Raw genomic sequence first — 16,391 nt, 5'->3', positions numbered from 1 at the left:
AGATGGACTGGGACAGGTACTCGGGTACTCTGATGGACTGGGACAGGTACTCGGGTGCTCAGATGGGCTGTGACAGGTACTCGGGTACTCAGATGGGCTGTGACAGGTACTCGGGTACTCGGATGAACCTTGACAGGTACTCGGATACTTTGATGGGCTGTGACAGGTACTCGGGTACTCTGGACCGTGACAGATACTCGGGTACCATGATGGACTGTGACAGGTACTCGGGTACCCTCATGGACCGTGACAGGTACTCGGGTACCATGATGGACCGTGACAGGTACTCGGGTACCCTGATGGACTGTGACAGGTACTCGGGTACTCTGATGGTCCGTGACAGGTACTGGAGTATTCTGATGGACCGTGACAGGTACTCGGGTACTCTGATGGACCGTGACAGGTACTCGGATACTCTGATGGGCCGTGACAGGTACTCGGGTACTCTGATGGGCTAGGACAGGAACTCGGGTACTCTGATGGGCTGTGACAGGTACTCGGGTACTCTGATGGGCTGTGACAGGTACTCGGGTACTCTGATGGGCTGTAACAGGTACTCGGGTACTCTGATGGGCTGTGACAGGTACTCAAGTACTCTGATAGACTGTGACAGGTACTCTGATGGACTGTGATTGACAGGTACTATGAGGGGTGGTGACAGGTCCTCTTTATTGGGGGGGGGGGGCAATCAGTGTGCTTGATGTGTACTGTAGGCGGTAACGAGATGTTACCGCAATCTCCTCCTCACACACGATCGGTGTGTGAGGACGAGAACCCGGTGACATCTCGTTACCGCGGTTTGTTTACATTTTAGTGATCAGCTGTGAAAGGATCACAGCCGATCACGTGGGTAAACAGCCGGCCAATGGCTGTTTACCAGCGTCGGTGACGAGCAGTGTTCCCGGGGAACACGCTGCCACCGACGTGCATGCGCAGCGCGCTCACGCACATACGCCGTGCACAGTTGGGATGTGACCATCTGTGATCGGCCGTGACTTCATCACGGCCGATCACGTGGTAAACAGCCATAACCAATGGCTGTTCACCCCCTTTGGTGGCGAGCGGTGTCTCCGTGACACGCCGCCACCGAAGAAACAGGGATGTGCGCGCACAATCGCACGCATTCCCTGTTTAAACAGGAGGCCGTCATATGACGGCCTCCCGCCACAATAAGTGCGCCACCTGGCCGTCATTTGACGGCCGGCGGTCAGCAACTAGTTAAATATGAGATCTTGGGTCAAAAAGTCCTCAGATCTCATATTTGGACTTAAATGCAAAAAAAAAAATGTTGTCATTTGAAAAAATTACAACAGAAAAATGGCCCTTTAAGACATGTGGACGGAAGTGACGTTTTGGCGTCGCTTTCGCCCTGCTATGGTATGGAGATGGGAGGGGGCCATCTTAGCCTCACTCATCTCCACGCCCAGCTACGGACAGGTCCCGATTGCCTCCGCTGCTGCCGATGGCTCGCGTAAGCCGCCGATAGTGGTGATCTCGCAGCGAATCTGCCGCAGAGACCACCATTATCATAAACAGAACTTCTGGCTCCAAAGATGGATAACTCGGTTGTGGCAGCAGCTACTGCCATTACCGAGACATCCATCTTGAAAGTACCGGCGTATATGTACATGAGCCGGTCGGCAAGTGGTTAAGGGTAACTGCACTGTTGTGGGGAAAAAAAATAGCATATAAAGAAAAAATAATATAGCGTATACAATTGCGCCACAAGTCATAGAATAAATGAATGTTATTAAAAATTACCTTTCCTTTTCAATCTGTAATGTTCTGAAAATTCCATATGGCTATCTGGAGGTGTTCTGTACACAGAATGTGTTCTGACCACCCCCCAGAAACATAATTTCCTGCTTGTGTGATTGGCTCACCAATTTTCCCAGAAGTCTGCCTAAGATACAAGTCAAATTTCAGGCATCCCCTGCAATAAAAATGGTGAGAGTATCTCATTTTTTGGTGAAATACTTCCAGTATTAATTCACGTCTAAAGGGATGCAGGCCCAGCAGCTTTCTGCATTAGAGCTTTGCAGGTGCACAGCTGATTGATAATTATGAAACCGCTCCCATTAGATACACTTTCCCACATTGATACTGACAAACACACAGGGATTTCTTCAGAATAACAAAAAGTAGGAATATGCAACAAAGTTTGTTAAAATCCCTGCACTGTACATGGATCATCCAGAGGGGAATGTTTTTTTTTACTCAACAAAAGTGAAGTTAGGCTTCAACTTTGGGGGAGCCATAGTTTTTAGTTAGTTCTTCCTGGTGTTTATGGAGGCCTAAGAAACCATGACTTGGGCCCCATATTACTTAGAGATAAAATAAAAATATATTAGTAATATACTGCAGTTTGCTATCTGTCCTATAATTTATTTATGTTTTTCTTACATGCAGGGCCCCTGTCAGAATCTAATATGCTTCCCTCCAGACACGCGGTGTTACGGGGCATGTGATTTGGGTGAAGCTCTTCTTCCGGTGTTCATTGATGAGAATATCTTGCAGCAACCCGTAGACTTTACTGAACTCATTCCTCTGTATGAGCAGTTCAGCAAATCATTTATTCAGAAAGCAACTGAACAGAATAAACCATTCTTCTTGTACTATGCGGCACATGTGAGTCACCACTTTACTTCTTCTTAAAGTACCATAAGCAACAAGCAATGCATTCAGTGTTGTTCTCACACTGGGGAGAGTTCTGAAATAAAACAAGGTCAAAAAGCAATGTGCTTTCCTGGTACACAAAAAAAAGGGATCCAGAAAGATGGATATACACATTTTGCCTTAGGAATAGAAGGATAATTTTATATGTTGTCTCTCACTATCCTTAAGCCGGCCATAGATGATACGATTTTCTTACCTATAACCACAGGATGCAGAAGAGAAAATTATTAAATTCTCCCATCAACAGTCAGTGTGGGGGGAGAACACAGTGAACAGTGATTAATGCTAGCGGACAATATTTGCATCCTAAAAATCTGACATGCTGGTTGTACCCAAGTTGATTACTGGATTGTCTTGGGAACATTCAACCTGCCCATAAATGGCTAAAATCTTGTCCTGCTCTTGTTGAACCTGCTGCGATTTGAACGATCTATGGTTGGCTTTAGAGAACTTGTCACCAACTTAAAAAGTTGCAGGTAAAAGAACAAAAAAATTTAATATTTTAAATGTTTATTTGTAGTGTTTTTCCTTTCCATCAATTATTTTTTTCTTCACTTGCAATTAGCCTTTGAACATTTTATAGACTATTTGATTAGCCCAGGAGAGTCCGTTCCCTAGCACAGCCCATCCTTCCTTGCACATCACAGCTCTCTCCTTTGCTGGAAGTGTATAATTACTGTCAGTGCCGGCCTAGCTACATTGCCATTTTTTTCCATTCCCTACACAACCTTTTATGTTGCCGCAATGGGATGAGTAAAAATAAATATTACTTGATTGACAGCTCTGGGACTGCTGACATCACCTCCAAGATGGCAGTCTCAGGGCTTTTTGATGTCTACACAAAAGATCTATTTTCCGGTAAATAGCATGCAAAAAAAAAAACTGTTAAATACACATACAGCTTTATGGAAATCATGGAAATCAATGTTCTGACCACAGAATTTCTTTAAATGATGACTAATTATGTTTTTGAATCTTTGAAGGAATTGACTTCTCTAGTAGGAATATTGCTGATGCCATTGATGCAGTCCATGGGGTTTTCATCCTGCTCCTGGCACCACTGACTTTGAGCATGTAGCCAGTTAATAACTTAACTTAATATGCCACAAAGTGTCACCCCTCCAACACCAGCAGGGTGATATCAGTAGGAGAAGTTTCTATGTAGAAATTGTTCTTTGTATCTTGGTTTATAAGGATTGTGACATCATTAGCACCCAATTTAGCACAAAGAGGTTTCCAGAAATGAAGTATATGGAAATGAATGTGTCTGGTTAGTAATAAAAACAGAGAAGATCTTTCGCAAGGGAGTAGAGGTAGAACTGGCAACAGATTTAGAAATACATCTGAGGATCGAGCTGTCACTTTTGTGACCACCTTTTTTTCCAAAGAATATCATCAAGTTCTAGCAATTCTAAAGAAGAATTTACAGGCATACCCCACTTTTAAGTACACAATGGGGTTTATTTACTAAAGCTGGAAAATGCAAAATCAGACTCATTTCTGCACAGAAACCAATGAGTTTCCAGATTTTATTACAAAAGCTTAATTGAACAAGCTGGGGTTAGAAGCTCATTGGTTTCTGTGCAGAAGGGAGCCTGATTTTGCATTTTCCAGCTTTAGTAAATAAACCCCATTGTGTACTTAAAAGTGGGGTATGCCTGTACTTGCCTTGAACTCTGATAAGGATTTTTTTGCAAAAACGTTGTCGATTTTTTTGGCCACCGTGCACCCACTTTGGGTTCCTTCCTCTTTCCAAGCTTTTTTACATTTGCAGAAAAGGCACCACCAATGAGGCTGTTGTATACGGGATGTTACCCATGTGGACCAAATTCTTTGTAGGAACTGTCATTTGAATCTACGTACAAAATTGTTTAGCTGTCAGGTCATTGGTGAACAGTTCAGGTTAAAACAATAATATAAACTGATACAAGTTATGATGCGTGTTTAATTATCTGCACTTTATGCAGTTTGCAGTATGTAGAATATGCCACCATTATTGAGAACTAGGATTGGTGAACACTACTATGACTCTAGTAATCTTAATGTGAAATGTATTTCTAATGCATCGAGGCATTCCTTCCCAATACTGCTTTGCATATGTGGGTGGAGCAGTTTGGGAGTTAGCAAGGGAGGGGCGCGACCTACCTGTCGCCTGTCCACTCTAATGGCAAAGTGAGTATGTACACAATGTAATACAGCATGTATTAATAGTTTGATTTTGGTTTATTGACAGATATCAATGTACTCTGAAAACAACTAGGATAAAATGAGAACAATGGGACTATAAAATTCTCCATAATATCCCATATAGTCAGCCTAGGCACTGGAAATTTGATCTTTGATCTTTTTCCACAGCACACTCATTATCCGCAGTTTGCAAGCGCTCGATATACAGGGCAATCTATAAGAGGAAAATATGGTGACGCATTACTGGAATTTGATGGAACAGTAGGAGATCTTCTAAAGACTGTGTGGGATTTGGGAATTCAAAACAACACACTTTTCATCTTTACCTCTGACAATGGGTGAGTCACACATGTGGGTAGGTAAGAGGACTATTCTTGTTTACAAATGTGATGCGCTGTGTCTTTTTATTCCTATGGCCACTAGAAACACCTGAATCTGGTATTTTGACATGGTGGGATCATTTGATTTGATGAACAATATACCAATGTCTCTGAGTAATGTTTTAAGCACAAAAAAAATAAAAAATCAGGGCATTAACGGTACCACCAAACAAAAAAAAATATATAAAATATCAAATTTTATTTGTACAAGTGTTAAAATGCATATGTTTACAATTAAAAATGCATATAGTAACCTATTAAAGATACCACTGTCATCTCCTACAATTGTTACATTTTATTCCTCCCATCATCCATAATAGAAGTAGCGTGATCGGTCACTTGCCATTTCTTTAATGCTTTTCAAGGGTCATAGGCCCTCTTCATCAGGAACACCAGCAATAACAATGAATCTCCTAAATAAATAAAATAAGGCAGCCCTCGCGCTACTACCTAAAGGTGAAGACTACAAATATGGTAAATAGTGATACATATAAAAAAGATATTAAATAAAACCAATAAATAAAAATATATGTGCAAATTGCAAACAAAGTGCTAATACATGCAGCTGGATCTTTCAGTATTCACATAATACTGAAAATGAAATATAATATAATCAATAATGATCCTGCGCAAGTGGAATGTGTAACAGTGAATAATAAACATTATAAAGTGCAACGTGCTTGATGCAAAAAATATTTATAAATAATTATATTAGAAAGGCACGCATCATAAATAAGTCCAAAAGAATAAATGGTGACTGATAACAAATATTAAATATATAAAGTGCTAAGTGCTAGTGCAATCAAATAGCAATAATATTTGGAAAGTAGGCACCATAAAAAAAAATAAGTCTCTCAATAATGTTCAACAGCACCAGAAGAGTTCAAATAAATTCTTATCCAGGAAACAGCAGGTGAAATATGATGCAAAAAGATATGGGCTCTCAGAACTCTCACCTCCACTCCTTGATATAATAGCACATCAAGTACAATGAATAACCTCCATTCTCTCCTTTACCACCAGGGGGTCTTCAGTTGTTAATAACATGGAAATTATGGACATCCACACTGGGCCACCAGGGGGCCATTCATCCCTGTATCATCCCTGTATGAATAGGTTATTTAGTAAAAGCAACAAGGCATTACAGCCTACAATCTCCATATCATGGATCCAAGAAGGTTGGAATCAGATCGCCAAAAAATCTGATTAAGGAGCCAATCCTACATAGTGTACTTTAGACATTCTGTGAAATATGGAGGTTAAGATGCAAAAAGACCTCCATAAATAATCTTTTGGAAGCAGGGTAGTTAGGTAGCCCTAACGTTTTAAGCGTAATAGCAGTGCTCTTGTGGTTTACGAAACATCACACTCAGTGATTGTGAGCTACAAATGTCTGTGGACCTGATTTACTAACACACAAATTAAAGCACGGCACAGTGGTGTAGTGGTTAGCACTCCTGCCTAGCAGTAAGAAGGGTCACTGGTTTGAATCCCAACCACGACACTACCTGCCTGGAGTTTGCATGTTCTCCCTGTGCCTGCGTGGGTTTCCTCCGGGTACTCCGGTTTCCTCCCACAATCCAAAGACATGCAGGTAGGTTAATTAGCTTCTGTCCAAAATTGGCCCTAGTATATGAATGGGGACCTTGGATTGTGGGCTCCTTGAGGGTAGGGACTGATGCGAGTGTGCAATGTACAGGGATATGGACAATTGTAGACACTCATTCAGGTTGAACTGGATGGACTGGTGTCTTTATTCAACCTTACAAACTGTGAAAGCGGAGTAATGCCGAAAAAAAAAATGAAGTCAACAGCTACAAAAAGTGTAGCTGCTGACTTTTAATAATCAGACACTCTCACCTGTCCCAAGGTCCAGCGATGCGGGCGCACAGGGCCGCTGATAGGGCAGTACAGCCAGCCCTCCTGTAGGGGGCCCGAGCTCCGTCACTTTAGAAGAGGGGCCCGGGAACCTGCAAGGCAGGAGAGCTAGCTGTACTGCCTTCTGACCCCTGTGGATCACCTTGCAGCACTGCCAGCTTTCTCCCTCCAGCAGCTCTGCAGGGGATCAGTGCTACATACTGGAAAAACGTCCCAATTTGAAGCAGATCGAGACAGCTGCAGAGTCTCTGTCTTTCTCGGGTCCTGAAACTCCCTCAACAGTCGGCAGTGTTATGTCTGGTCAGCGTGATAAATGAGCAGGAAATTTGCTCCACCTCCTCACTGAGTCCTGACCTCTGATCCATCTGCCTCCAGATCGTGCTCTCTCTCACTGTGCTGTGTTCATGGTGAACTCCAGTGTTTGGGTGGAGCAGTGCTTCTGCTGAAAGGGGTGAGTGGGGGGGTTGCTGCTGGAGTGAAGGGACAGTAATTTCATTTTGGAGAAAAGTAAATATGGAGCCAGCCTAGAAGTGCAGATAGCTGCCACTGCAGTGCTGAGCTAGGAACCAGTGGACACATCTCTCTCTCCAGCTGACAGACATCTCTGCCCAGACATTTCTATATACCACCCCTAAGGCCCCCTTTATACTTCACGTAGAGGGAACACACATTCCTGCGCGTGTTTATTTTTTTGCTTGTTTTTCACATATAGGGGAGCCCATTCATTTGAATGGGCTGCCATATGTGTAACAAACACATCATAGAGGTTCTAGAACCTAAGCATGCAGATTTGCCACATGACACAACACAGGTGTGCTAATTGCATTTGGGGTGCCATCAACAATGAATGGCACCACAAGCGCTATTAGCATTTGCAGTGCATTTGCAAAATGCACAGAAAAATGCCTGCTACCTTTGCACTTTGTCCCACATTCAGGAAACATCAAATGTTAATATGACCTAATGCTTAGGATACACTGCTAGTTTTTTTCATTCAACCCTGCAGGCTGAATGAAAAAACCTGACACCTCAGGTTGGAGCCACTGTACTACCAATCCGATATTACTACAGCAATCTCCCCTGCTGTTCTATTGTGTTCTGACAAGGGGATGACCCCCACCCCACCAGAACACTCTGCTCAGTGCTCTCAGCCATTGGCTAAGAGCACTGATTGGGTTGACAGATCTTTTTTGGTCCCCTTCAACATAAGCCAGCTGTCATATAGTCAGACAGGGCTGTATACATGCCATTGCTGCAGCATTTTTAGAGCAGATTGCAGAGTTTGACAGGCAGAACCTCCTGTCTCATCGAGTTTAATGGGGCTGCTCTGCACCTTGAAGCCAAATAATTGTTTTAAAGTTGCAATGTGGTCGCACAATGTAAAATTGCCATTCAGCAATTTAAAAAAGTAAAAAAAACAAAAAAAAAAACAGGTGCCATGAGGTGGCAGTAGCATGGCTCTAATTTCTGCCATGGCTGCAAAGCATACCATTGCGACCATGTAATTTTAGCAACTTGATATTTCTGGGGTGGGGGCCCTGTCAGGTAAGTTGTATGGGGCCCTGTGACTTCTAACAGTGGCCCTGTGGGCGCACAAAGCCCTGCTCCACTCCACGGCGCCGGCATTCTTACTGTGCTTGCCCAGCTTCACATCCTGGCATGCGCAAGCTGCGCTGCGTGCTGTGAATGGCCGGGCAATCATCTGGGACCTGTGACACATCCCAGAAGATTGCAGGGAGGAAGGGAGCTAGCTGGATGCCTTTTATAAAGAGGGTATCCAATTCCCCCCCAAAAAGGCAATGCCAAATGTGGCATGTCAGGGGGTCACCTTCTTTTAAAGCGGAAGTTCTATTTTTGGGTGGAACTCCGCTTTAACTTCTGTTTACTAACATTTAGTCCTACATTGAATTTTAATAACAATAGTTATTTCTCCAGAATTTGATTGGATACTTGAAGAAAATGCTGTCTTAAGCACTTTATCGCGCTTTCACTTTGCACAAATCAAACCCTGTATGCATGAGGGAAGGATGATCTGTGTTGTCCATAGCACACAGTTAAGTTTGAAAAACAGAATCAAATGGACTCTACTGGGCAGGCCAATTTGTCCCTCGTCATATTGTTGCTTGTGGTCCAAGGATGTGTATGACTGTGTTGGGTATTTATAATGGATGCGGAGAGTATGACTGTTAAGCTCAGTTATTTAAGTTACTGTATATCTACATACAAGTCCGTATTGATTAACCTTTGTTTCTTCTCAAGGCCTGAAACAATGCGCAAGGAGAGGGGTGGTACCTCTGGACTCTTGAAATGTGGCAAAAGTACAACCTACGAGGGAGGCCTAAGAGAACCTGCAATAATGTACTGGGAGGGAAAAATAAAACCAGGTAACAAAATGAGCGATAATCCCAAGAGTTTGATGATCGTTCTAGCATCAAGATAAGGTTGAGGGCCACTTTTTGTGCGAGTGGAGATTAATCTGTAAACAGTGCTCTTAACACCACCTTGATTTACTATACATTTCATTTTACAATGTTCTCCTCCAGGGGATAAAGTACATGTTGTACTTTGTCTCACTTTTTATTATTTGCTGTGGATGGCTAGCTATGTGGTCGAGCAGGGTGCTCTCCCTTCCCCACAGGCATCTGACAGTGCAACTAACACAGAGATGGCTCCAAGCACTCTCTTGAGACCAGCACTAGCAAAAGGAATGCAGAGAGATGAAAAGCTAAGAATCTCCTCCAGCATTCCTCTTGCTGTGGCTCATCCTGGGGAAACTGTTAAAAGCTGGAGATATATGTTGGCTATCAATGCAGCCGTCTTCTTACTAGCTATTTTGTCAGATAGCCATGGTGAAGAGAGGGCCTACTGTCCAACCAAATGGCTAGTCATCCACAACACATAGGAAGATAGGACAAAGTACTACATTTACTTTTGTCCCCTCCCCCGCAGGGACTGAACATTGAAATAAAAAAAGGAATGAGAGCTCTTCTTTGTTTAGTGGCAACACCTTTTAGCCCTTGTACACACGGTCGGACATTCCGATGGACAATGTCCGATAGGACCGCGTTGTCGGATAATCCGACAGTGTGTGGGCTCCATCGGACTGTTTCTTTCGGAGTATCCGACGGACCAAGTTTTCCAGCTGGGCTATAAAATTTTCCGACAACATGATCCGATCGGACTTTGTCCGATCATGTGTAGAGAATTCCGATCGGACAAAGTGCCACGCATGCTCAGATCAAATTCCTAGATCAAAGCTATTGGCTACTAGCCTGAACGTAGTCCCAACATAACGAAATAACGTCATCACGTTAAGTACGATCGGATTTTCTGACAACTTTGTCCGACTGTGTGTATGCAACAGTTTCGGACAAAATCCGTCTGACAAAATCCGACGGATTGGTTGTCGGAATGTCCGACCGTGTGTGCAAGGGCTAACAAATGTGATCGTAATTTAGCCAGTAAACATAATTTTCACAAGCTTTGTTTATTTGTTATATTCTACTTGTAGGGTAATTTTGATGTATTTTCTTCCAGATGATATACATGTATACACTTGTTAAAGTGTTCAAAGAGAAGTTTGGAATTTAAAAAAAAAACATTCATTTATACTCTCCTAGGTTGATGCAGCATCGATCCAATTCTGAAACTGCGCAATCAAAGACCGCTGGTTGCCTAGTTCTGGGTCTTCAGTAAGCACCAGTGTGCTCAGCTGTGGAGGGGTGGGAGCAGCTGGTCCAGACTCTCAGCTAGCCAGTCCAGCCATCCTACCTCGGGATCTCTCCAGAGTCTGTACCAGCTGACAGTAGACTTTAGCCCGCTGTCGACTGAAGGAGTGCAGAACTAAGTACAGTCCTGTGATCTCTAGGAAAGGTAGGACCAGAGGAGCTTTGACTCTACTCCTCTTTCAGTTATAACAGGTGAGGAAAGCAGTCCAGTAGATTAATTGTGGGTGTGTATACTGCACCTGTAGTAAATGTATTGCTGCAAGCATACTTCATACTTTTACAGGAAGCACAACTAATACCTTTATAGTTAGTACAGAAATAAGGGAACTAGACAGATAAAGGTACAGTCATGGCCAAAAGTTTTGAGAATGACACAAATATCAGTTTTCAAAAAGTCTGCCGCTTACATAGTCAAGTTGAAAAAGTCCATCTATTTCAACCAAAAAAAAAATAATAATAATAATAATAATACAATCCCATATACACAAACCTATAGCTACAGTTGATTCAGAGGAAGGCAAAAAACCGAGCAAAGCATGAGTCAATTTACTACTGCAGGGGAAAAATTCCTTCACCTATAAATGTTAGTACCCAGTTTTATTCTGTACATTTAGGAAATAATCCAGGCCTTTTTTAAAGCAATCTACTGAGCTTGCCAGAACCACCTCTGGAGGTATTCCACTTTTTCACAGCTCTTACTGTAAAGAAAGCTTTCCAAATTTGGAGATTTCCTCTAGATGTAAAGCGTGCCCCCTTGTCCTCTGTGATGAGCTTAAAGTGAATAACTCAAAACCAAGTTCACTAAATGGACCACTTATGTGGCGATCCTGCAGCTAAATCAACTGCAGGAGATGTTCCTGGCGCTTGCTGGACTTTCTTGGGTGCCCTGAAGCCTTCTTCACAAATGCAGTGGAAATGTTTTTTAAGGGATGAAGTTCATTTTCATGGCAGAGAGGGACTTTGCAATTAGTTGCAGTTCACCTGATCACTCTTCATAACATTTTGGAGTATTTGCAAGTTGCCATCATATGAACTGAAGCAACAGACTTTGTGAAAATGAATATTTGTGTCATTCACAAAACTTTTGGCCACAGCTGCATACTAGTCAGAGTTGGTAAAATGAACGTATCACTTACATGTACGGAACATAGCTTAGTATATTGTATTACCAAAAATTTGCTTAGGTGTAATTGACAAATATAATGTTAAACTGTGATGCCTAAATGTCTGCAACAAAATAGCGTTGCCAGCGTTTAGAAGCTGGAAGTCAGCCTCCTGTAGTTAGTAAAATGTATTTCACACTTTTGCAGACAAATTTCCAAAAGTCTCACTATCTCTTTTGTAATGTGCGCTCACTAAAACAACAAAAAATAAATAAAAAATTCATATCTTTTAGGATGTTTAGAAAAGGTGTCCTGGCTGATGGCAAACTTGTATGAATAAGTTCAGTGTGAGTCTATCCAAATAGAAATCCTTAAGACTGGGTTCACATATATACGAATTGGATGCGTTTTTACCAGCATCCAATTTGCATAACATGTGAATTGGACCGGCTCCCAATGGAGGGGGTTCGCACATCTGCAGGGCGGCCGCTGTGCAGTTTTAAAAAGGGTCCTGTGCGTTTTTGGGTGTGGTTCAGGTGCAAATTCAGGCAAAATCTCGCACATGATTAGCAGCTGAACTGGTGAACAGAAACACAACGGACTCTGAACCGCGAACCGTAGCCAGACATGTGTGAACCCAGCCTAAAAACAAAATGAGCTCCCTGTCATAAACCAACAATGAGAGAAGTGAAGCTTCTAAATATTGAACCCTTTGTTAGGCCAGACTTTGTTAAAATCTAGTTTAACCACTTGAAAACTGGGCACTTAAACCCCTTCCTAACCAGACCAATTTTCAGCTTTCAGTGCGCTCACACTTTGAATGACTATTACTCAGTCATGCAACACTGTACCCTTATGAAATGTTTGTCCTTTTTTCCACACAAATAGAGCTTTCTTTTGGTGCTATTTAACCACTTTCAGACCGGACCAATTTGCTGGTCAAAGACCAGACCACTTTTTGCGATTCGGCACTGCGTCGCTTTAACTGACAATTGCGCGGTCGTGCGACGTGGCTCCCAAACAAAATTAACGTCCTTTTTTTCCCACAAATAGAGCTTTCTTTTGGTGGTATTTGATCACCCCTGCGGTTTTTATTTTTTGCGCTATAAACAAAAATAGAGCGATAATTTTGAAAAAAACGCATTATTTTTTACTTTTTGTAATAATAAATATCCCCCAAAAATATATAAAAAAACATTTTTTTCCCTCAGTTTAGGCCGATACGTATTCTTCTACATATTTTTGGTAAAAAAATCGCAATAAGCGATTATTGATTGGTTTGCGCAAAAGTTATAGCGTTTACAAAATAGGGATAGTTTTATAGCATTTTTATTAATAATTTTTTATTATTTTTTTTTTTACTAGTAATGGCGACAATCTGCGATTTTTATTGTGACTGCGACATTGTGGGGGACCCATCGGACATTTTTGACACATTTTTGGGACCATTGTCATTTATACAGTAATCACTGCTATATAAATGCAGTGATTCCTGTGTAAATGACACTGGCAGTGAAAGGGTTAACCAGTGGGTGGCAGTGTAGGGGTTAAGTGTTCCTAGGGGTGTGTTACTAACTGTGGGGGGGTTGGGCTTTCATTTAGTGTACACTGATCTCTGCTCCAATCACATGGAGCAGAGATCAGCGTCACTAGTTGCTAGGCAGAATGGAAAAATGTTGTTTATACAGCATTTCCTCCATTCGGCCGCTCCGTGAGACGATCGCGGGGATGCCCGCGGCGATCGAGTCCGCGGGTCCCGCGACCGGACTCACGGGGGTCCCGACCAGCGCGGGAGCGTGCCGCCGGCGGCGCGCTCCCGATGGCACGGCGGCAACGAATATTGGACGTACATGTACGCCAATATGCCTGCCCGTGCCATTCTGTCGACGTACATCGTCGTGCGCTGGTCGGGAAGTGGTTAATCAACGCTGGGTTCATGAGAGCAAGATTCTGGGAGGACGTCCAATGGTGCCCTCCCAGAAAAACACGAATGCGCTGTAGCCGTCTTTCGGCTATGACCCAGCCGGCAAGTGGTTAAACCTTCAGTCCATTTTTTCAACTTTACATCTATTAAATCCTCTGCCCTTGTTTTAACTTTAGATGGTAAAACATTTTTTTTTTCTACCAGTAAATACCTTATACAGCCCACTACCTGTTTCTTGTCTAGTAAAATGCCTAGGAGTATGACATCATGCCCAGCTCTCTCACTCTCGTGAGAGTTTGCCAGGAAGGGAAGGGGGGTGAGTCATAAGAGGGCCAATGAGAGCTGCAGAGCTGGAAGTGTGCCTGGATCCAGGAAGTGAACAGGAAGCAGCTTCTGCTGCCCTGCAGATAAAATGGATGCAGCCAGACTCAGTGGAGGGGGATTTCTGCAGCATATTTGGCAAGTAAAGAATCATAGCATATATAAAATAATATGCAAAGTGGTTGGAGAGAAGCTTCAGAATGGCAAAGATTGTTTTTATTACAAATTGTGAGCAGACTGCAGTTCCTCTTTAAAACTGATCATGAGATCTGCCAGTACTGTACCAACAAGGTTAATTAGGACAAACATAGCTCCTCATGAATTAAGAGATTCAAATAGCATTTATCCCGAAACATCTAAAAAGGGAATCCCCCCCCCCCCCCCCCTTTTTTTATTTTATTTTTTTAAGTTTTTCTATGTGAATTAGGAACGTGTAACAAAATAAAATAGATGTTCTCCCAGTTTGACTGCAGAAGTGAAAATACACTTTCTAATGTGAATGGCTAATCACACAGTGTGTGTGTGTGTGTGTGTGTGTGTGTGTGTGTGTGTGTGTGTGTGTGTGTGTGTGTGTGTGTGTGTATACACAACAAAGTTGGGTACATCTTGCCTATAAAAATATCTGTTGCAAACACATAAAGCATTATAAGATGGGTAATGCAGTTTGAAGCCAGTTTCAATGTAAAAAAAAGAGATTTGTTTACTGATGAAGAGATGTCTGTACTTGGCACAGGCCCCCAGGGAGTATAGCATGGAAGGTATCTCTAAATGAATTAAAGAATGCTTGTGATAAAACTAAGATCTATCTAGGCATCCATCCAGAACTTGCTATTTTGGTGTGAGGGGCACCCTGGTAAGCTTGTTAAGTGATGTTTGGCACTGCAGTTATGTTTCGAAAACCTGCAGATTTAATAGCTCCATACTGATCGCTTCTCAGCTTATCCCTGTCTGTACCAAAAGGGCATTGCGTTCAGTCTCATTTATCGATTGTCTTTTTGTCTGTACACTTCTGCAAGTAGGGCTTTCCTACCACTTGTTTTTATCTTGTTACTTTGTTCCTCTGTGTATTTTTTTTCTCTGTATTATAAAGTTCTGGATAAAATGTTGGCTTTATGGATAAAATGATTAACCTTGGCACAGACAGACATGTGTCACACGTAGGTAACCATCACGTGAAATCACAGGAAATGGCCTCATACAGAAGAGTTACAAGCTACGAAAAAAGTTTCCTCTAATGGGACTTTTTAGGGCAAAGGCTCCTCAAAAAACTGTTTTGAAAATTAGTACATTTTATTAGAAAAGTTAAAAAGCAGGTAGGAAAGACATAGTGATAAAACCACAATTGATGCAGTTACAAACATGGGTGCACAAAGCATGACATACAGTAAACCACTTGCTCTGTCCAGTAATGTATGCGACAGAGGCTATCCAACGCGTTTCAAGTTACAGCATTGATCCTCTTCATTGGGGTAAGTGGTTATGAAAAAGTGTTGTGTCTATAATCGACAAGAACAAATAATATAAGAATTTATCCTACATTAAATATACTTTTGAAAAATATATTCAAACAGTATAAGTATACACTCACCATAAGGTTTGTGTAGACTATAATGGGTATTGCATCATAATAAAAACCAGGGAATAGTTGCTGCCATAAGACATTCAGAGAAGTCCAAAGGCTGGAGACATGTGGATCCAACCAAGACCACCCACAGAGGAAACTCAGCTTCAGCCCCAAAGGGGGAAAGCACCCTGATCTGCCACATTCCTCCATCCTTTGGACTTCTCTGAATGGCTTATGGCAGCAACTATTTCCTGGTTTTTATTATGATGCAATACCCATGATATTCTACACAAACCTTATGGTGAGTGTATACTTATACTCTTTGAATAGCTTTTTCAAATGTATATTTAATGTAGTATACATTCTTATAATATTTGTTCTTGTCGATTACAGGCATGCCCCACTTTTAAGTACACAATGGGGTTTATTTACTAAAGCTGGAAAGTGCAAAATCAGGCTCCCTTCTGCATAGAAACCAATGAGCTTCCAGATTTTATTACAAAAGCTTAATTGAACAAGCTGGGGTTAGAAGCTCATTGGTTTCTATGCAGAAGTGAGCCTGATTTTGCACTTTTCAGCTTTAGTAAATAAACCCCATTGTGTACTTAAAAGTGGGGTATGCCTGTATAG

At 42.1% G+C, this 16,391-nt stretch overlaps 1 protein-coding gene across 3 annotated transcripts in view; it reads left to right on the top strand.

Annotated features, from left to right (window-relative positions):
- The window catches only part of ARSA (arylsulfatase A), a 46,229-nt gene that overhangs the window by 8,091 nt on the left and 21,747 nt on the right, over nucleotides 1-16,391 (top strand). For all 3 annotated transcript variants that reach the window (XM_077472701.1, XM_077472700.1, XM_077472702.1), the window contains exons 4-6: nucleotides 2,410-2,628; nucleotides 5,032-5,201; nucleotides 9,381-9,505. In XM_077472701.1, coding sequence (XP_077328827.1) covers nucleotides 2,410-2,628; nucleotides 5,032-5,201; nucleotides 9,381-9,505 — 514 coding nt within the window. The remainder of the gene's footprint in view (nucleotides 1-2,409; nucleotides 2,629-5,031; nucleotides 5,202-9,380; nucleotides 9,506-16,391) is intronic.

This window comes from Lithobates pipiens, unplaced genomic scaffold (assembly GCF_037356315.1).
Source record: "Lithobates pipiens isolate NorthernLeopardFrog02 unplaced genomic scaffold, aLitPip1_a1.2 Scaffold_8, whole genome shotgun sequence".
NCBI classification, from domain to species: Eukaryota; Metazoa; Chordata; class Amphibia; order Anura; family Ranidae; genus Lithobates; species Lithobates pipiens.
Note: the sequence above shows the minus strand (reverse complement) of the source record. Positions and strands in the feature narration are given on the sequence as shown.